The sequence below is a fragment of the Apostichopus japonicus genome, chromosome 6 (genome assembly GCF_037975245.1).
Source record: "Apostichopus japonicus isolate 1M-3 chromosome 6, ASM3797524v1, whole genome shotgun sequence".
NCBI classification, from domain to species: domain Eukaryota; kingdom Metazoa; phylum Echinodermata; class Holothuroidea; order Aspidochirotida; family Stichopodidae; genus Apostichopus; species Apostichopus japonicus.
The window spans coordinates 13532590-13555000 of NC_092566.1; the positions used below are offsets into that span (position 1 = coordinate 13532590).

A 22411-nucleotide genomic window follows, 5' to 3' on the forward strand; every position below is an offset into this window, starting at 1 on the left:
TTTTATGATATCGCTAGTAATTTCAAAATAGAAAATGCTTAGATGTTACAAGGCCCAATAAGTGCCATTTCCAGCGATCTGGGAGGCATTTTCGTCCAAAATTTTCTTGTAAGCTTCGCGCCAAGAAAGAAGATGGCGCTACTCTTAGACAGTTTGCCTACAGGCTTCGCCCAACCATTGGCAAAATTCCTCGCTACGTTCCTGCACTGGACTGAACTTTTATGGAGATCACCGACAAACTTTTGTGATGGGGTGCAGTAGGTGGATGAACCTTCTACGAATGGTGGCTGTAGCTGTGAGTTGATAGTTGAACACATTCCCAACTGTTGCGAGCTGGGGGATCTACGATGCTTTCCCAGAAGTTTTGACATCAAATGTTGTATATCACAGCATATTTAGACAAACAAATTAGGTCTATACTTAAGGGCCAGTAAACACAATTTGGTCTTCTCTCTTGGAAATGTGACATTGATATTTCACCAATTTTGCATTAGTATATCATTTCAACTTTTTGTCATCAGATTTGGACTTTTTTCTCACATTTCTACTTTGTACCAAAATGTCAACTTTTTGTTATCAAATTTGCAATTAATAACAAAAACTGCATTTTTGTCAGTTTCTTCTTGAATTCTTTTCATGATAAAGTCGAATTAGTAGGTACAAGTCAAAATTTTGTGATTTCTTGAATGTAATTATCAGAAAACGTTTATTGGCTATTTTAATAAATCTTGACCTGTCAATAATTCCATTCCAGAAGTGGGTGGGGGGGGGGGAGGATGGGGCTGAGGATAACATGGATCTTCATGCTGTATTTTGTGTAATATTGTCTCATGAGTGAAGGACCAAGATTTTTAATTTCCCACCCGCTCCCCCCTGCAACTTGTTTGTGCTTTGCCTCTATGGCGGGCCATTTGTATGAAATAATGGGGAATCGACATATACAGTACCAATTTAAATCTGTACATGTCAATTTAAATCTACATCTACCAGTTTAAATTGACTTGTACCAAATTCTTTCACTTATGGTCATTTTTATTGGATATTTACCAGTTTTGAATTTGCTTATACCAATTTAAATTGACATATTTCCTACTTATTTAAATCGACATATTCCAATTTAAATGGGTATATCAATATATATTGATTTATTGGGAGGTAAATCGATGATATGTCAATTTAAAGTGGTATAAGTTGATTTAAATTGACAAATAACGATTTAAGATTTTATATTCTTTATATGCATCCCTCTTCCACCTCACCTCACCCCGCCCCAACCACCTCCCCTCCCCAATCTCCCACAAAAAAAACACCCCTACTGTAGGTACGGCAACATTTGTTCACATGAACATGTTTAGGCGACTGAACGAACGCCGAACATATATGATCACGACTTCGTAACTGGCGTCCCATAGACGTTGGCCTGTCCCTGGTCAAAATTTGCTCCTAATTTGTGTAGTATACGTAGCTTTGCTATGTTTTCAGGCATACACGGTTCATATAGGGCAGATATAAAACAGTAGTACAAGTAGTGCAGCTAGCTAGGCGAACTTTATCGGGGTTAGGCTATATGCACACTAGACGAAAGTCGAGGTGATGCGTGAAATCTTCACTTGGGAGGAGTTTTAGGTTGTACACAAAAAAGTAATAAATGGTGTAAGTATATCCTGGACAACGGGTAACTAAGGGTGTTACTTTCGCCAAGGCGTGGTTGAAATTTTCATTGAAACTTGACCCGCACAGTAAACTACGGCACCTCCCACAATTAGGCTCGTTTGTCCAGCGCACTGTTACTAGTTACAGTAGTTATTTACATGTACTGAAGTCACTACCACTAGTTACTGTAGGCTCATAGCCTAGCATATCACTAGCGAGGGACTATGGAACTTCATGCGCACTAAACTAATTGCAAAATATAGTTTAGGTGTATCCTATATTCCTAGCCCATGTGACCTGAGAATTGCAATGTCTGAACAGAAAAATCTTAGATTTACTCAAAGCCCATAGGCTACCCTAGATGTGTTCAAATTAAGTTAACTAGTTTGCCTCTTAGAAGTTAGAGAGCCACATGTTTGCATGACACTGAAAACAAAATGATTTCTCCTTCTTGGTGACATAGTATAGGCTAGGCCTAGATGTTGCTGAACAGAACTCATTCTTCCGAAAGGCTTGTGTAGTGGGGTGAATGCAAGACAGAAAAGTAATGCTACATCTCATTTGTGTACTGGTTGGTAGTTGCTGTAATTGTATAACCCACACCCCCAGTCTGCCCCAGTTTACCTTGAAGATAGGTATGTAAATGTAATGATTTTATATGAATAAGCTTAAAGGCCATCAGTTTTGCTCCAAAACATGCTTAAAAGGCAGATGATGGCCATTAAATTTGCTGGGAGTAGATTATGAACAATGCAGTAAACGAAGTTGGCTGTATGTACATGTATGTGATCAATTAGCTTTAAAAAAGTAAGAGAAGAAACCAACTTACTAACTGTCAGTATGTTTAGCATGTGATATTTGATGCATTGCTTTCTTTTGTAAAACATATTAATTTGTTAAGATGGAAATTGTATGCAACAGATGAGACAGTTTTAAAGCAGTTTATGTCAACTGAGGGAAAATTAAGGTAAGATAAAAAAGAGCAAAGAATACTTTAAAGGAAGGAAGTGTTTAAATTTTGAGAGGATACCAGCATCCTAAGCGCCCTTTCAATATGATTTTTCCAAATTACTCCCGAATCAATAGTGACATCAAGAAAATTTGTCCTTTTATCTGCCTTCTGAAAGCAAATGTTATTAAGTGTTATGTTAAGGTAAACAGTACATTTTTCCTACTATCGTTGAACTAAAATTAATGTAAGCCTACTTGGTTTTGCCCACATTTAGTGAAAATTTGTCAGCAGCAAACAAATTATGCTTGTAATTACGAAATATTGTGTCCTCCATCCCATTCAAGTTTTACCCTGAAAAAAATATGTTTGTATCACGAGTATATAGAACTTACATTTGAGACATTCCATACATTATTTACATAAATATTATATAAAACTAATAGACCTAGAGTAGAATCTTGGAGCAGCACACCACAAAGGACATTTTGAGTGCCATTAACAGATGAAGTGCATACATCGATAGATGGCGTGACTTGTTGACTCGGTCATTTATGTTGGTCTGCAAAATTCCAGTCAAACACTAATTTATGCACAGTTATTACTTCTGATGGCTTTTTTCTAGGAAGTGTTTAGTACCAGAGTTTCAGTACTCTTTTAATCGCAGAACTGTGAATAGTATTAACTAGTCTTCGCCTCTGATTCCAATTTCATCTGATGGAAAGGCTGACATGACTACAGTAACTCCATAGTCAAGCAATGGTATTGATTTAACCAAAATACCTCTGTTTGTGTTATTGAGCCTTCATCATGGTAATAATCATGGTACTGTAGAAGTCAGTAGCACCTAAAAGTCTATCAAATTTTATAACAAAGCAAATTGCACAGACTGAGCTGTAATGCCATTGGAGTATATTTGGTATCCTTTCAACCTATTGCTTGTTTGGTGATGTTCCAATATATAATGATAAACATTTTATGTTTTTTCTAGTATCCTGTATATATATACCATTACTGCACTGCTTTGTATACATGTCCATGTATATGCGAAATATATAACTGAACTGAACTAATGTACAATAATTGTGAGATTGGCCTAGAAGGCCAGAAGTTGATTTAGCCAGAAGTTAAGGTTGATGTTAATCTTAAATGCTAATTGGACTTTGTAAATGACACAATTGGAATACAAGTTCATGTAGGTAATTTGTCATCTTTCAAGTGTTTCTGGTCTAATTTAGTGGATCTGAAGTGCACCTATCCTCAGTTTATTAAACCATCCTCAGATGGTCATACATATGTTGTGGAACATCATTTATTGGAGATAATTGTATCTCTTGAATTTTCTCAAACAGTCAGTTTAGTAACAGTGTGAATATATATATTGATGAAATCCTTTTAGAAGTAACGCTTTCGATTTAACATGATTTTTTACCAAATTTAATGTCAAGAATTTTTTGGGGTAAAATTCATGGCATTGCTACATTTTCAAGTGAAAAGCTTAACCTTGTTACTATTTTCCCTTTCGTTTACAGTAAGTAACAGTCACCATGAGCAGTGACGAGGAATCAAAGGGGTTTGTTGTGCGGATCCGGGGGCTTCCATGGTCAGCATCTAAATCAGATGTTATTTCATTTTTCAAAGGTAAAATGTCTGCACCAGAAATGTGCAGTAGATGTTCTCTTTAACAGTTTGTTGTGTTTTTAATAATATGAATCCATTGATCATTAACCATGGAAGGAATGTAAGGTCACACAGGCCATATTAAAAGTTCTGTCTTCTACATGACCATGTTACAACAAACTAGATGTTTTGGACTATGCTTAATGCAGTCATATATTAGTGGTGGCAAAGGTAACTGGTATGGTATCAAAATACTATCCAAAGAGGACAGACTATAACTAAAAATTGAACAGTGTGTGGTAGTTTAGTGCAAAGCACCTTGGGTAATATTGACAGTTTCCTATATATATTTCATATACACTGTATCAGTGGTTGCTAAGGTTACTGGTTTGGTATCAAAATACTATCCAAAGAGGACAGACTACCACTAAAATTAAACAGTGTGTGTGTGGTAATTTAGTGCACAGCACCTTGGGTAGTATTGATAGTTTATATATATATATATTTCTTATATCAGTGGTTGCTAAGGTAACTGGTATGGTATCAGAATACCATCCAAAGAGGACAGACTAACACTAAAATTGAACAGTGTGTGTGTGTGGTAATTTTGTGCACCGCACCATGAGTAGTATTGACAGAATTTCCTATATTTCATATATGAATGGTTGCTAAGGTACTGTAACTGGTATGGTATCAAAATACTATCCAAAGAGGACAGACTATAACTAAAAATTGAACAGTGTGTGGTAGTTTAGTGCAAAGCACCTTGGGTAATATTGACAGTTTCCTATATATATTTCATATACACTGTATCAGTGGTTGCTAAGGTTACTGGTTTGGTATCAAAATACTATCCAAAGAGGACAGACTACCACTAAAATTAAACAGTGTGTGTGGTAATTTAGTGCACAGCACCTTGGGTAGTATTGATAGTTTATATATATATATATTTCTTATATCAGTGGTTGCTAAGGTAACTGGTATGGTATCAGAATACCATCCAAAGAGGACAGACTAACACTAAAATTGAACAGTGTGTGTGTGTGGTAATTTTGTGCACCGCACCATGAGTAGTATTGACAGAATTTCCTATATTTCATATATGAATGGTTGCTAAGGTACTGTAACTGGTATGGTATCAAAATACTATTCAAAGATAATGTCACTAAAATTGAACAGTGTGTGTGGTAGTTTAATGCAACGCACCATGGGTAGTACTGACAGTATTACACAAAGGATAAGCTATTACTTAAGAAGAACACAAACTTATTTCCCTATTAATAGCCAAACTCAAATAAAATGCTTGATTTCATGGACAATCATCTTTCCATGCCATTCCTGACTCGTAGACTAGTCTAAAGGTCTATCACTGTTGAATTTTACCTTACAGACAGTAAAATTGTGGAGGAAGCTGATGGTGTTAAACTCATCTACGGTAAAGATGCCCGTCCAACCGGTGAAGCCTTCGTGGAGTTTTTTGATCAGAATGATATGGACAGTGCATTCAAGATGCACAACAAGCACATGGGGAAAAGATACATAGAAGGTAGGAGGATGGAATCCACAGGCCTAGAATTTCATAATTTTAACCACTTTCTAAAATGTGCCAGGGCTTAAAAAGTCTACTTGCTAAAATCAAGTTATCTTTCCTGAATTGCAACACACATCGGTTTCTGTACAGGCATTTGAGAGCAGCCCAATAATGTATGCTGATAGTGAGCAGTAATACATGGCTTATGCTAGATACCAACATCATGTATGCTGATAATGAACAGTAATAAAGGGCTTATATGTTAGATACCAACATCATGCATGCTGATAATGAGCAGTAATACAGGGCTTATGTTAGTTACCAACATCATGCATGCTGATAATGAGCAGTAATACAGGGCTTATATGTTAGATGCCAAAATTATGTATGCTTATAATGAGCAGTAATACAGGGCTTATATGTTAGATGCCAAAATTATGTATGCTTATAACGAGCAGTAATACAGGGCTTATATGTTAGGTACCAACATCATGTATGCTGATAATGAGCAGTAAAACAGGGCTTAGGTTAGATACAAACATCATGTATGTTGCTAATGAGCAGTAATACAGGGCTTAGGTTAGATAATAACATCATGTATGCTGAGCTGATAATGAGCAGTAATACAGGGCTTATATGTAAGATACCAACATTATGTATACTGATAATGAGCAGTAATATAGGGCTTATGTTAGATGCCAAAATTATGTGTGCTGATAATGAGCAGTAATACAGGGCTTATGTTAGATACCAACATCATGTACTGTATGCTGATAATGAGCAGTAATACAGGGCTTATATGTAAGATACCAACATTATGTATACTGATAATGAGCAGTAATATAGGGCTTATGTTAGATGCCAAAATTATGTGTGCTGATAATGAGCAGTAATACAGGGCTTATGTTAGATACCAACATCATGTATGCTGATAATGAGCAGTAATACAGGGCTTATGTTAGATACCAACATCATGTATGCTGATAATGAGCAGTAATACAGGGCTTATGTTAGATACCAACATCATGTATGCTGATAATGAGCAGTAATACAGGGCTTATGTTAGATACCAACATCATGTATGCTGATAATGAGCAGTAATACAGGGCTTATGTTAGATACCAACATCATGTATGCTGATAATGAGCAGTAATACAGGGCTTATGTTAGATACCAACATCATGTATGCTGATAATGAGCAGTAGTACAGGGCTTATGTTAGATACCAACATCATGTATGCTGATAATGAGCAGTAATACAGGGCTTATGTTAGATACCAACATCATGTATGCTGATAATGAGCAGTAATACAGGGCTTATGTTAGATACCAAAATTATGTATGCTTATAATGAGCAGTAATACAGGGCTTATATGTTAGATGCCAAAATTATGTATGCTTATAACGAGCAGTAATACAGGGATTAAATGTTAGATAGCAACATCACATAGCTGATAATGAGCAGTAATAAAGGGCTTATTTTAGATACCAACATCATGTATGCTGATAATGAGCAGTAATACAGGGCTCATGTTAGATACCAACATCATGTATGCTGATAATGAGCAGTAAAACAGTGCTTATGTTACAGTAGACACCAACATCATGTATGGTGTTAATGAGCTGTAATAAAGGGCTTATGTTTGATACGAACATCATGTACTGTATGCTGATAATGAGCAGTAATACAGGGCTAATGTTAGATACCAACATCATGTTTGCTGATAATGAGCAGTAATACAGGGCTTATGTTAGATACCAACATCATGTATGCTGATAATGAGCAGTAATTTAGGGCGTATGTTAGATACCAACATCATGTATGCTGATAATGAGCAGTAATACAGGGCTTATGTTAGATACCAAAATTATGTATGCTTATAATGAGCAGTAATACAGGGCTTATATGTTAGATGCCAAAATTATGTATGCTTAAAACGAGCAGTAATACAGGGATTATATGTTAGATAGCAACATCACATAGCTGATAATGAGCAGTGATAAAGGGCTTATTTTAGATACCAACATCATGTATGCTGATAATGAGCGGTAATACAGGGCTCATGTTAGATACCAACATCATGTATGCTGATAATGAGCAGTAAAACAGCGCTTATGTTAGATACCAACATCATGTATGCTGATAATGAGCAGTAATACAGGGCTTATGTTAGATACCAACATCATGTATGCTGATAATGAGCAGTAATACAGGGCTTATGTTAGATACCAACATCATGTATGCTGATAATGAGCAGTAATACAGGGCTTATGTTAGATACCAACATCATGTATGCTGATAATGAGCAGTAATACAGGGCTTATGTTAGATACCAACATCATGTATGCTGATAATGAGCAGTAGTACAGGGCTTATGTTAGATACCAACATCATGTATGCTGATAATGAGCAGTAATACAGGGCTTATGTTAGATACCAACATCATGTATGCTGATAATGAGCAGTAATACAGGGCTTATGTTAGATACCAAAATTATGTATGCTTATAATGAGCAGTAATACAGGGCTTATATGTTAGATGCCAAAATTATGTATGCTTATAACGAGCAGTAATACAGGGATTATATGTTAGATAGCAACATCACATAGCTGATAATGAGCAGTAATAAAGGGCTTATTTTAGATACCAACATCATGTATGCTGATAATGAGCAGTAATACAGGGCTCATGTTAGATACCAACATCATGTATGCTGATAATGAGCAGTAAAACAGTGCTTATGTTACAGTAGACACCAACATCATGTATGGTGTTAATGAGCTGTAATAAAGGGCTTATGTTTGATACCAACATCATGTACTGTATGCTGATAATGAGCAGTAATACAGGGCTAATGTTAGATACCAACATCATGTTTGCTGATAATGAGCAGTAATACAGGGCTTATGTTAGATACCAACATCATGTATGCTGATAATGAGCAGTAATTTAGGGCGTATGTTAGATACCAACATCATGTATGCTGATAATGAGCAGTAATACAGGGCTTATGTTAGATACCAAAATTATGTATGCTTATAATGAGCAGTAATACAGGGCTTATATGTTAGATGCCAAAATTATGTATGCTTAAAACGAGCAGTAATACAGGGATTGTATGTTAGATAGCAACATCACATAGCTGATAATGAGCAGTGATAAAGGGCTTATTTTAGATACCAACATCATGTATGCTGATAATGAGCGGTAATACAGGGCTCATGTTAGATACCAACATCATGTATGCTGATAATGAGCAGTAAAACAGCGCTTATGTTACAGTAGACACCAACATCATGTATGGTCTTAATGAGCTGTAATAAAGGGCTTATGTTTGATACCAACATCATGTACTGTATGCTGATAATGAGCAGTAATACAGGGCTAATGTTAGATACCAACATCATGTATGCTGATAATGAGCAGTAATACAGGGCTAATGTTAGATACCAACATCATGTATGCTGATAATGAGCAGTAATACAGGGCTTATGTTAGATACCAACATAATGCCGATTCTTTAACTGACCATTGTTCATGTGTTTAAAAAGATTTTCTGGTGACAATGTGAAGTTTATATTGAAGAGAAAAATATTCTACACTGCTATTTGAAAACATGATCTCAATATCATTACCCTAACTCCAGGTATGGCTGATTGAATGTAAATCATTTTGACTGGCTAAACCTTTAACTACTCCAGAAAAATAGCCTGAATTTGGAGGCCTGATTCATTCCTTAAAGTATTACTCGAGATACATATATCCCTGTGATACTTACAGTATGTGCATGTTATTTTGAAATAATATGATTTTAAGAAAAAGCATTTTGCTATTACTCTATTACTGAATTTTATAGCAGTGTAGTTCATGTACCTTGACCTAATAATTTCTTTTGAAATAATGAGGAAGGTGCCAAAGTTTCTGAAAATGTTCCCATTTGCTACATGCATGTGCTAATCATGTGACAATGAATAAGTATCTTAGTGATGAAATGTTTAGAATTATATGGAATAAGTTATTTTGTGTTTATACTTCTTCCTTTGGTGCAAAAATCTAGTTAGGGTAACTTTGTTTCATTAAGGCAATATAGCTCTGTGTAATACAGAGCAGCTTTGCACGTTGTAAGGACTATAAGGTGCTCAAAAGAATACCAGCATCATTAATTATGCAGGGATGACCCTTAAAAACCAGGACAAGCATGGTAGAAACTTTGTAGGGCAGATTGATAAATAAAGTGAAAGCAACTGACCACAGATAGCACGTTCAGCAGGGGTTTGCTATCCCTGAACTGGTCTGTGTGACACTCAGACAATTTCTTGTTAATTTCATATGCTAGACAGCTGTGCTTAAAACCTAAGAGTCCTTGCAGGACCGTTTTGCAATAAACATGTTTTGACTGTAGCTCAATACTTGATAGCCCGAATTGCATGTAGCATCTACCGAATTGTCGAAATGACATACATGTATCTGTCATTTGTTCAACAGTTTACAGATCACAGAAAAGTGAAATGGACTGGGTAATGAAGAGGGCCGGAGAGGACGCTGTGAAGCCCAAAGAAGGACAGTGTGTTAGGCTTCGAGGGCTTCCTTATGGATGTACCAAAGAAGACATAATTCAATTCTTCAATGGTAAGACTGTCCTGGGAAGCTTGGCTCATGGACAGATTCTCAAATTATCTTGTTTCACTGTGCCCAGGACTCCATCTATGATCTATAAAAGATTGGTTTTATGCTTGTATAGAACATGAATAAGTAAGAAGGTGATGGGACTTATCAGTATTACCAATGTTAAAGAGTTTGTAAAACTGTGGCAAAGAATCTCCTGGCATATTGCCCAGAAATCTTGGCAAGGTATGAGTCGATTTGGGCACCCGCATATTTCATCTTTGCTTGCTTGTATTTTTATAGTTCCTCGCATTAAAATTTTTGGAAGTATGTGTGAGGTTTGTCTTAAAATGGATTCTTTCCTGTGGTTTGAGAGAAAAAAAAACCTGTAAGATGACTTGCATTGTCAGATTGTGTATTGATTTCAATTCTGTATGAAGATATAAAACTGTGTAGGAAAATCATACAGAATGATTTGGAAATGGAGAACAATTATTGATATTACTCAAGTGATTACTCTGAGATGACATAGATACGTGGGTTTGTTTAAAGCTAAGAGCTGAAATTAGTGAATACAATGTTGTAATAAGGGGATATTTTTCTTTAGTTTGAGAATGGGCACCATGGGAGGTATGTTTGATGGTGGGTAATGAATTGATTGCAATGGTGGGTGGGGGGAGGGAGGGGAGGTTGGTTGGTGTGCACTTGGGCATATGATTGTATTGACTGAGGGTGGCATGGGTATTTGGCTAATTGGTGGGTGGATATGTCGGATTAGGATGTTAATGGGCTGAATGTATAATACCGTTCAGTTACAATCTTTAGAAAGTCAATTTGGAGGAATTCTTCATCAGATTTTCGTACTTCTTACATGTACAGGAGTTTCAATTTTACACCATTCTTTGACTTGTTCCTTTTTCCGTGGTTTGGCGTAGGGATGGAGATCAAGGCTAACGGCATCACCCTGATGACTGATTTAAACCGGAGGCCTACGGGGGAAGCATATGTCCGCTTCGCCACAAAGGAAGAGGCTGAAAAGTCTTTGAAAAAACACAAGGAGAAGATAGGGCACAGGTGGGCTGGTGGCTTAGTTGTAATAGTGTTGTCAGTTGTAATAGTTCATGAAGGTGACTGTCTTACAGGGATTAGTGGATTAGTATTAGCACATGGTGTTGGTAGGTGGTTATGGGCAGGGTGTAGGTCATTAATGTATCGAATAAGCTCAGGTATGGGAGGTACGCTATAATGAACGTAATGTTTAGATCAAATAATGGAGAGATTAAAGGTATTTTCACATGCTAGAAGGTATGTCTTACATCTTTGAAGGCAGCGAGTTCTCCAGCAAACTTTGTCTTGTATTATGATAACAGGAGAGGAGGTTTGGAGAATTTTAATGGTATTAGTCAGTATTGGAAAACATCACATTAGTTGACTATAATTTAAGGTGAAGGAATATTGGAGAGAATTAGGACAGATATACAACTTTTATTTTAATTCATTTGTGCTTTAAAGAGAGAGAAAACTGTTCATATACTGCTTATCTAGTGCAAAAAAGTATATGTTGGTGAAAGTTGTAAGTAAGAAGGGCTGATGTTTCGATCCTAGCAGGATCTTCATAGACAAGTGAAACGAAATGTCAGAAAGTTAATTTGTGCTAAAATTGATTTATGATGTTGATTTTGAAGAATGTTGGAAGTGTGATAAGGAACTTCGCATGTACTTTGGAAAGGCAATAAAATGCCTATGGAAAACTGCTTTTGTCAAATTAATTGGGAAACCAAACTTACAAATGTTTAAAAAAAATTAAACTCTGATGCAAAATCAAACAAACCTCTTTCTTTGTATGGTAGCTACTCAGTCTCAAGCTTTTTTTTTGTGTTTTACATTTAGCAACATGCTAAAATCAGTTTTGAGCACACAATCATGTAAATGTAGAACATAACAATTATATTATGCTGGTGTTAACATTGTCTTATTCTAACAACATTTGCAATTTGCAATAACAACGTCTTTAAGTGTTACGAAGCGTCATCTTATCAAACATAACAAGCTGTTGAATTTGAGAACGTCTTTAAGCTTTAGGAAATGTCACCTAATCAAACCTAACAACATTGCAATTTAAGAACATCTTTACATGTTACAAAATGTCATCTAATTTTGTTCATCCACACCTTTGCAGATACATTGAGATCTTCAAGTGTAGTCCACAGGAAGTCACCAATGCAACCACTAGTATGCGTCGGGTACTGCGAACACCACCCTTCGATCGTCTACCTCCCATGCCCCCAGCGCAGGGGTACGGATTTCCTCCACCTATGAGGGGTGGCCCTGGTGTTCCAAGAATGAGGGGGGGTGGCTATGGAGGTTAGTTTTCCAGATTTGCCGATGTAAACCAAATATTGTTTCATTTCCTTACGTTTTTTTGTGGAACAATTTTTGTGCAATAATTTCAGTTGTGCAAAGGTTACAAAACAACATCAGATTTTTGTGGCATTGATCCAAAGTTCATATTAGAGCATTGTCTAATAACCTTGAAATGTCACATGTTGCACTTTTAAAACTCATAGAAATAAGTGAAAAAGAAAAAATGGAATTTGATAAATGATCTTGGAAAGAACTTTGGAAATAAATGTATAGATTAGTTGCTGGAATATACAAGACATTTTGTTCGGTAGTTTTCTTTTTCTTGCTTAGAACCGAAAGTAGGTTAGCCAATGGAGTACAATGCAGGAGTCTTAAGCCTTGCCTCAGACTGCTTGACCGATAATGACCCAACTCAACTCTACCTTTCTGACCTAGTTTCCCATTGTCTTGAAGACCAACAAACGCAACAACTGACTCCCTGAACACTGACCAGCTAAGCAGGACGCACCAGGACTGTCTGCTGTTAACGACCGGAGCTGGTTTAAGCTCACATGTAAATTTGTTACACGTGATTGGTTACCTTTGTTAAAACAGTTGTGACCCTCCGCACAATGCCGACTGCCTGCCTGGAAACACTACATGTTCAGTTTTCCCGACTGAAGCCTACGTGACTTAAATCTGGCAAAATCTTGATCAGTCATATTGTTAAGCACACACACACACACTGCTGGGCTATCCACAGTTTTTCACGTAACAATCTTGGAGTTGAGTATGTTCATGGTCAGTCTTGCACTCTGCAACTGGCTTTAGAGGTCAGCTAGTCACTTAATGTATCTTAATTTCTTAAATTAGCTGATTGGGTTTCGTAATCACATCCACTTCCCATCAGGTTTCACTCAGTTTACCAGTATGGTATGCTTTGTAAAACTCATCCACGACTCCTGCTGTTATATTTCAACTAGCTATATAAACTGTTAATGATAATGACAGTGTCAGCCCTGATTCTTATATGCAAAGTAGGCCTTGCTTTGCATATCAGCGATATTGTTATCTTACAATAATATTTCTTACAAATTTTTTGACTTTACCATTTGTATTTTAAGTCCTTTAATTTCACATTTATTATTAATTCCAACAACTGAAATAAAGTGAGATATGTAAGAGAAAGTTTTCACAAAGCAATAAGTTTTGGCCAGTGGATTGATTTATCCCTATGATGTCAGGGTTGCAAATTCTCTTAGCACTCTTTGAAGTTTCCGTATCACTTTCCCACACCCTTGACTCACAGATGTAAACCCACCTTTGATATTTTACTGTTTTCAAGGTTATAGAAGGTCGCTGCACCGCATGGAACTTTAACCCTTTCAATCTTTTCCGATTTTTGGTCGAAATATACTTGAATTTGAGAATTAACCTGTTGAAAAGTTTTGCAGTAAGCTATTTTGTGTTTGGCAACCTACTATCAACTCTGTGCTCTGTTCTTGTTTAGGATACCTTGAAGCTTACAGAGGACTTGCACTGTTTGATAATTTTATGGATTATGCAGGATATGGGAACCCAAGGATGGGACCAGTGGGACCAATGCCTCCTGGAGGGCCCATGGGACCAAGGATGCCAGGTGCATGGGGTGATAACGCAGGTAAGTGATTCTTAATCAGAAACTTGAGGGACCTGAACTCTTCAGATATATCCCAAAAGCATTTTTTTTGGACCATTCCATAAAAAGTGTGAAGTGTTTTAGGGAACCCAGACAGTGACATTTCAAAGAAAATGACCTGAAAGTCCTGTCAGATGTTGACAATGTCTTTTTGTTTGTAGTAATTTTTGCAGAAATAATGTTTCCTTTGTTTTCACCTGTTTGGTAAGTTGACTACTGTTGGAGACATCACTCATAAAATCAGAACGAGCAGGGGATGTCTCTTTGATATCTGTAAAATTATCTGAACGCACAGAATAAGACATTTATGTAAAAAACCTTCTGAATCGCTACTTTATGAATGGAATCTGAGTTTGACTTGTAGAAGTCAACTAAACATTGATACAAAGTTAATATGATATGCTGTTGAAATGGGAAGATAACTTTAACTAGTGTCTCATACGTTACATGTTTAATATGTGTATTCAATTAGGATTTCCATTGAACGATAAACCTGTGGAACTGCATATTTGACAGTAGGCAGTTATGTTAGCCAGAAACTTTGCTACCAGTTGTATGTATAGAAAGATATTGACTACACTGTGAGGAAATGAGGAATTTGTCGTGAATGTGTGTGTGTGTGTGTGTGCCGGGTATCCACAGTGAGCAAATGGTAAACAGCGAGTGGAGTAATACCAATTTACTCCAGTATCTATAGTTGCATACTTTAAACTAGAGAAGAACATTAATACAGAAATCTCATTCTCTTTGTCTCTCATACAGGATTTGGATACCCAGGAGGTGGTGGAGGAGGAGGGGGAGGCATGGGTGGGGGTATGGGAGTCAGTGGGGGAGGCAGGGGAGGGTCAGACTTTGTAAGTAACACAGGGCATTATGTACACATGAGAGGAATTCCTTTTGCTGCCACCCAACAGGACATCAAAGAGGTAAGATTGGAAAGTGTTTAATTCTGTAATTTATAGTAAGATTAATGATACGATAAATCCTGGATTATTGGCACATTCTTGGACAGAACTTTGCCTGGATCAGGATCACAGATTATTTATGATGCAATAGGCCAATTTGGCAGCCAACTGGGGTAAAAAAACCCACCAAATATGAATTTGATGCTGTGTCATGACAATTGATCCTGTATATCGGTTGGAATTGTGTGGTTTTTAACAATTCATTGGAATCGGGACCTCTTGGTTGAAGGGTGAAAAATGTTGTTAAAAGCTGCTAATGCTTCTACGGATGCGTAGATGCAACATTGAGTTGGACTAAACAACATGGAATGTATATTAAAATCAATGTTCTTCAGTGGGACTTAGCAATTCTCAGTTACAAATTTTCTTAAATTTGGTTGGCCATTTAAAAAAATGTCAGAAAATGTCAAAATGCTCTTATCTGGAACTTCAATTACCCCCCGGCCAAAGAAATTTCATGAAATGTAAATACATACACTGGCAGTATGTTTTATTTTGATTGTTAAAAAATATCTGAGAAAAGAGGAATATTTAAAATCATACAGCATAGTTGGTTTGGTTTGTTAAATTGTTTGGTAGTGATGAACTTGTTTGCATCAAGTTTAACATTTCTAATTATGAAATTAGTAACCAACTTAGAAGCTCCTGTAAGCTCATTTACCATTACCCATCACACAATGACAGAAAATTATTATTCTCTGTATTAATGCAACCCATTTCATGTTCTGTTTTTTTTTAAAATCTGTTGTTTAGTTTTTCAGTGGAGTAGCAATTCCAACCAACATAGTCTTTGGGTTTAATGACAACGGTCGAAAAAACGGGGAGGCCGATGTGGAGTTTCCTACCCACGATGAGGCCCTTGCTGCCATGTCTAAGAACAGAGAGTATATCGGGCCAAGGTACATTGAGCTTAACTTGCATTCCAACCCCAGAAGAAGAGACATTAGTGGAGCCAATGAGAGAGACTACGGCAGCAGAATCGGTATAGTTGAATATCATTTGTTCTTGTCATTTTATCCTCCTCCTCCTCCTCCTCCTCCTCCTCCTCCTCCTCCTCCTCCTCCTCCTCCTCCTCCTCCTCCTCCTCCTCCTCCTCCTCCTCCTCCTCCTCCTCCTCCTCCTCCTCCTCCTCCTCTCTTCCTCCTCCACCACCTCCATCTCCTCCTCCTCCTCCATCTCCTCCTCCATAACCTTCTGACATAGAGCATACCTGTTTCATCAACGTCATAACCATCATCTTAAATCGTGCTTAAATTGAGGATCAAGCCCAATGATCAGCATAAGAACATTGATTTTGAACCTCTGTATGTCTAAAATTGACCCTGTTCTTGGAATCAGACCCTGTGCTCATAATCACCAAACAGGAAGTTGAGTTTTGTTTCACTAGAAGACAAGGTGGGAAACCAGAAGCCTTTGTGAGGTGAAGCTTTGATATAATACCTTCCACTATTGTGTCAAATTAGGCATGTAACAGACAATAATGAAAGTCAAAGGTCACCTCTGATTCTAGGTCAGCCCTGAAATGCTTTTGCATTATAAATATAACACTGATTGTTGGATCTCATCCTCCCTGAATCCTTGTCTATAGCAGGGTTCAAATTGCCAGATCTGATCCGCATTTTCACTACAAATTGGACCTCAAATGTAAATAGTGCCTTTCCTTCACTGCCAGTCTATATCACACTGTATTCGCATATAGTGCCCAGTTATTACCATATTTACAGAACGTGTGAAGGGAAAATAATACAACCTTGTATCAAGTTTATTCTACTTGCTGGTATCATAAAGTTAAAAGGTAGTTGCTAACATGGGTTTTATTTGTCCAATTGTAGGTACAATCTCATCAGTGAGTTTAGATATTACCCCTAAGATGTGATCCCTTTTCCCTCCCTCCCTCCGCCCACACTGCATGGTTATATATATATCCTGCTTGCTAATAGTATGCCACAGGGCGATCCATTAATGAAAAATATACAAATCAATGAGTGCTCTTTGAAAAGTGGAAATATATTCTGCCAACTGAAATGTCTGGATAAAAGCTGGTGTTGAGATCTGTGGAATTGAGGTTCTGTTGTGAATTTATTTGGTAGGTTATGATACTTCTGCGTAATTGAATGGTAATCTTAATAGTACTGTGGGTTGATACAGGCTGTTCTATTAAAGCATATGTATAAGAAAAAGAGTGCTACTAGTACCAAGGTTGTCTGCGTATAACTTGGCCAATCAAATCGTGCAATTTCTAAAAGTTGGAAAATATAAGAGAAACTTTACTTGATTACCAGAATTATTATAAGTTTGAGATGATGAGCTTTAGACAGGTAGCTTAAACCTGCAGGAAGCAGGGATACTAGAATATGAAAGAAAATTTAAAAAAATGCTAATTAAAACCAGGCATTTGCCAGTTATGTTAAATTAGTACTACAACAGATGTTTACTAAAACATAATGTACTACAACAGAAGTCTTGGAAAATTGTTACATGAAAAATCTTTGAAACTGTCCTTCAACCTATCACAGTTTCAAAGCAAATGTACCTTATGAATGTATTAAAACATGCTTTACATTTACATATCTGGCTGATGTTGTCATTTTCAAAAACTTTCAAGATTAATAATCAGCTGATTTGCTTCCTTCTGGATAAGAAAATACACAAAGTTTTAAGACCAGTCTTGATGAGTTCCATTTGTGCTATGTTTATAACATCTCTGGGCCACACTCATCAAAGTATAAACTCATTGCGGTCTCTATCAGAATCTGTTTCAGGTTTTCATTGTTTCTACGGGATGCATGAACTAGGCTTAGATGATAGCATTGTGGCCTTATATTTCCACTGTTGATGGTAGTGGAGTCATAGCTGTATCAAATGCTGTCTTGTTGGTTAATAGTGCAGCTTTATTACAGGAAGAGCATCATTATGTTGCCGTAAACACCCTGAAGAAATTAGCTATCAGAAAAGAAGTACAAAACATGCAAATAGATCTCCCAAAATATTGTGTTCAATTAATCTCCAATGACTTTAGTCCAAAAGTAAGTAGCTGGATGGCTCTGGTAAAATTCATGAGGTTACAAATTCAAATCCTGTTGTAGCACAAAATGCTCTTTTACTATTTTAACTTTTGGTTCAAATAAGTGTGAAAAGTTCTTAAGTTGTTGAAACATAAGATTCCTGCAATCCAAATTAAGTGGAGGTTAGTATTTGGCTTTGTGGAAGGATGTTCTGGTTTATGTTTCTCTGGAACATTAAAGGACTAGCACCGATGCATTTAACTACAAGGGACTATATTGTATCAGCAAACAAGTTACAGTAGATGATATACTGAAATTGTCACAAGGTTTAAAAATATGAAGAAGAAAGAAAAAATATGATACTTCTTTTTCTAACAGTTTTGGAATAGTATGTCTGTATGCATGGTATTCATTTGTGGCTATTGTTGTGCTCATATATAACTGAGCCAGGCAATATTCACTGAGTTTTGGATCTGATTGCTTTCATTAGCTTCACTTTTCGTGCTTTTCTGCTTGTAATGTATCTGTCATCATAATTATTAATAAGGCTACTATTAACATGCTTTATCGGTGAAAGTTGTGAACTAATAAAACTGGCATTGGCAGGACAAATTGTTCTATTCAAATATATACCTTTGTACTCTAACTGAAAGTACAAGATAAATTTTATTATTCTGGACCCGGCCCATCTAATACTGGTTATTTCAGTTTGCAAGACCGCAAATTATTATTGTCAGTGCAAAATATCAGTTTTTTTTTTGTATCTTAAGTTTAGAATAAACTTACAAAACAAGTACCTATGGTAGAACTCACCCCTGGAAAAGTCTTCATATTTAATGATTAACTGTGATCCAAATTAATTCGTTTAGAAATTCAATGTCCACTAGTAAATTATATTAAATTGTTATTATGAAGAAAATTCAGCAAGAGCATCATTTGAATGTACAATGTTTGTCTATACATGACATTAACCGCCCTGACAGTTCTTAGACAAAAGTCTGCTTGTGTACCAGGCATTGACTGCTACATAGTCCTTTATATTTGTAATTAAATATATATACTTATGATAGTAGAAAATAGTAGAAACAATCAAATTTTAAAGCTCCTTTTGTTATTATTGTAAGTGGACTACATATGACACATTTGGGCAAGCAAGCTGCAGTTACAATGAGTCCATGAGTACATTAAAGTTAGTAAAAGGTAACAGGCAACTCTATACCAAGTACTATGTATGAAATCAGTGATCATTTTCAAGTTGCAGTACTTACTCTCTTAATTGGCTTTCAGTAAAGGAACACTAAAACAATACCCAGAGACATTTGGTTCCTCTTTAAGGTGAACCCATTCCAGAATTTATCTGGGTCCATTTATACTGTATTTGCAAATTTGCGTAACTCTTGTGGCAGTTAGTTTTTATTTACAACAAAACATTGTTTTTCTTGCATAACATCATTTGGCTTTTAACATTTGACAAAACTCTAATGGTTTTGCCAACAGATAACTATGGTGGTGGTGGTTTTGGTGCAAATGAAGCGAGATCGGCTGATTATGGTGGCAACAATGGCTATGAAAGTGGTGGCGGAAGTGGGAATTATAACCGTGGTAGTAACAACTACAGCAGTGGCCATTATTCAGAAAGTGGCTACAACAACAATAGTAGTTATGGAGGCAACTATAGTAGAGGTGGTGGCACCAAAGGGGACTACAGCAGTGGAAGTGAACTGAGTGGCCGCTTCACTGCATCTGGTGGCGGCGGTGGTGGTAGTTATGGTGCAGGCAGTGGGAATGCTTATTCAGGTTGGTTCAGTGTCTTATGAGAGTGTGCCTAGTTCTTCTTATAGTTTGTATGCAAATCGAAATTTCATAAACACTGCCATCACATTTATGTCAATATCACTTTCAGGTATTGAATAATTCTATTGGGCCTCAAGAACATTTTAAGTCTTAAACTGTAACCCATTTAAATAGATACAACTAACACATTGTACTCGTCCATTCTCTGTAACAGTATTGTATCAGACTCTATTCAACTGGAAAGTCTATCAATACTGAGGAGCATCAAAATCAACAAAACCATAAGAAATGTTAAAAGAATGGTCCAGGTCAAAATTTCTTTTTGATATGTTAAAAAGAAACATAATCTTAGCATTCTGGTGAAATTTGCATTCAATTACTATGTACCGTTTTTGAGATATTGACTAGATTGCACTAGAATGCTCAGATTATGTTCCTCTTTAACATATCAAAAACAAATTTTGACCTGGACTATTCTTTTAAATACTAAATGTAGTGTGAAAATATGGTATGGCAACATATTGTGGTGTGTAAAAGGTGTCCTGTTTTTAGTTTGATACTAACTAAATATTGAATTAGTTTTGTCAGTTCATTTGATCCCTTTGGGTGGTTAGCATGGTTAGGGATCATATGACATTCAGTTTAGTTCATGTTAGTAACTAGCAGACTCCTTAATCTTGTACATGAATACCAAATTGCTAAAATATTAAAGTTTTCTCTTCATGCCTTCATTTCCCTTTATGAAAGTGATTTTTTCAACTATGAGTGAAAACGTTATTTATTTCATTTCTTCACAGGTGGTTCTGGATTTTACGGTGGTAACCAGTCTGGCCAGTCACGTGGTGGCAGCAGTGGGATGGGTGGTAGCTATGGAGGTTACTAGGGGGGTATCAAAACAGGAAAGGATTTCTACTCATTTCAAGAATGAGTAAGTGGCGAAGGGAGGGTGCTCTCTCTCTAAAGTAGGCTGTACGTTTGTTTTTGTCAAATTCAGGTATGCTGTACGAGTAAGATGGGTTTTCTAAACTGTTGCAGTTTGGTATCGATGGGATGGAGATTTTTTTTTTTTCATTTAGACCTAGAAGATGTAGTTGTATTTGTTAAACCTTCTACTTTTGGAAGACATTTACTTTCAAATATTGATATTGTTAGAATAAGGGCCTTCTAGTCTGTAACAATTTGCAGAACATAATAAACAGTTCAATTCATAAACAGTTCAGATCTACAACCTAAGTTCAGCAATTTGATAGTTGTTGCTATATGTGAAAGAGTGTGTGTCGTGTTGACCCGAAACAGGAGAAATTGAATTACTCTAGCATTTCACTCATTTAACTCAGTAAGGTGTTGTTGGAACCACACCCGTTTTTTTTGAGAGACATGTTGCTATGTGAACTTGACTTTTTAGTAGTCATTAAAAAGTTGTCAGCGAATAAGTGATTTGACCCTAAAATGCAAATGTGTATCAGCATCTTTTAAAGTGGCATCCTAGTTTACTGGTAAAAATCATATATATTCAATTTCCCATCAAGCATAAGTGTACGTTAAAATGAATTATTCTTGGGTTCACTTTCGTATTGGTTATTAGTTGGTTGTTTCATCCTGTAAGGATATATATACACAATAAAAGTTACTGTCAATGTGATATACTACTGCGTAATCTTCTCAGATGATTCTTGAATATTTGAATTTTTGCAACCATTTATCATTCCATGAGGTAGACTTTATCCACTAATGATACTCTGTGTCCTCTATCCTTTAAAAAAAACAAAATTGAACTTTTAGTAACGATCAAATGATCGTGAAAACTACATCAAAATGTTTTGATTGTTCTTGGTATTTTCATACTGTAGTCGTAAATATTCATGTCAAAGTATGTTCCCAACCTTTTTATCTGATAGCCGCATGATATTCATATTGCTCATGGGAGTACAGTGTAGCAGAAATTGTCCCAACTGGGTGAATTTTGACCATACTAGTTAGTGCTTTATAGCCCAATTCCTGATTAGAGCCCAAATTTCACCTCAAGATAAAGTGTTTCTTTTGAGAGTATGTAAATCCTTCTCATTTGTCATCATATTGATATTAGCAACGTTGATTTGTCAGGTCGAAAGATTCCAAAGCAGTTAGAACGTAGGCCATCTAAACAGTTATTTGTTTGTATAGAGGAATGGGAAGGTGTCAAACAGATCTAGACAGGTGGATATGAGTATTTGTAAGTCTCCAAAAACTTCAGGCAAACAGAAGAAAGAACCTCTGATGAATTCAG

General features: G+C 36.4%; 1 protein-coding gene across 3 annotated transcripts in view; it reads left to right on the forward strand.

Moving 5' to 3' along the window:
* The first annotated feature begins 1460 nt into the window (after window positions 1–1460).
* The window catches only part of LOC139969033 (heterogeneous nuclear ribonucleoprotein H-like), a 23134-nt gene continuing 2183 nt past the window's right edge, over window positions 1461–22411 (forward strand). The window contains exons 1-12 of one of the 3 annotated variants that reach the window (XR_011793626.1): window positions 1464–1653; window positions 4135–4243; window positions 5613–5768; window positions 10241–10384; window positions 11296–11434; window positions 12540–12724; window positions 14214–14363; window positions 15144–15307; window positions 16100–16328; window positions 19849–20148; window positions 20943–22101; window positions 22136–22411. The exon at window positions 22136–22411 is cut by the window's right edge and continues 2183 nt beyond it. Coding sequence is in view for 2 of the 3 variants with exons in the window: in XM_071973737.1 (XP_071829838.1) it covers window positions 4150–4243; window positions 5613–5768; window positions 10241–10384; window positions 11296–11434; window positions 12540–12724; window positions 14214–14363; window positions 15144–15307; window positions 16100–16328; window positions 19849–20148; window positions 20943–21028 (1647 nt within the window). In the remaining variant the exon portion in view is untranslated. Of the gene's footprint in view, window positions 1654–4134; window positions 4244–5612; window positions 5769–10240; window positions 10385–11295; window positions 11435–12539; window positions 12725–14213; window positions 14364–15143; window positions 15308–16099; window positions 16329–19848; window positions 20149–20942 lie in introns of all 3 variants that reach the window. The other 2 variants (XM_071973737.1, XM_071973738.1) reach the window with 2 other exon arrangements.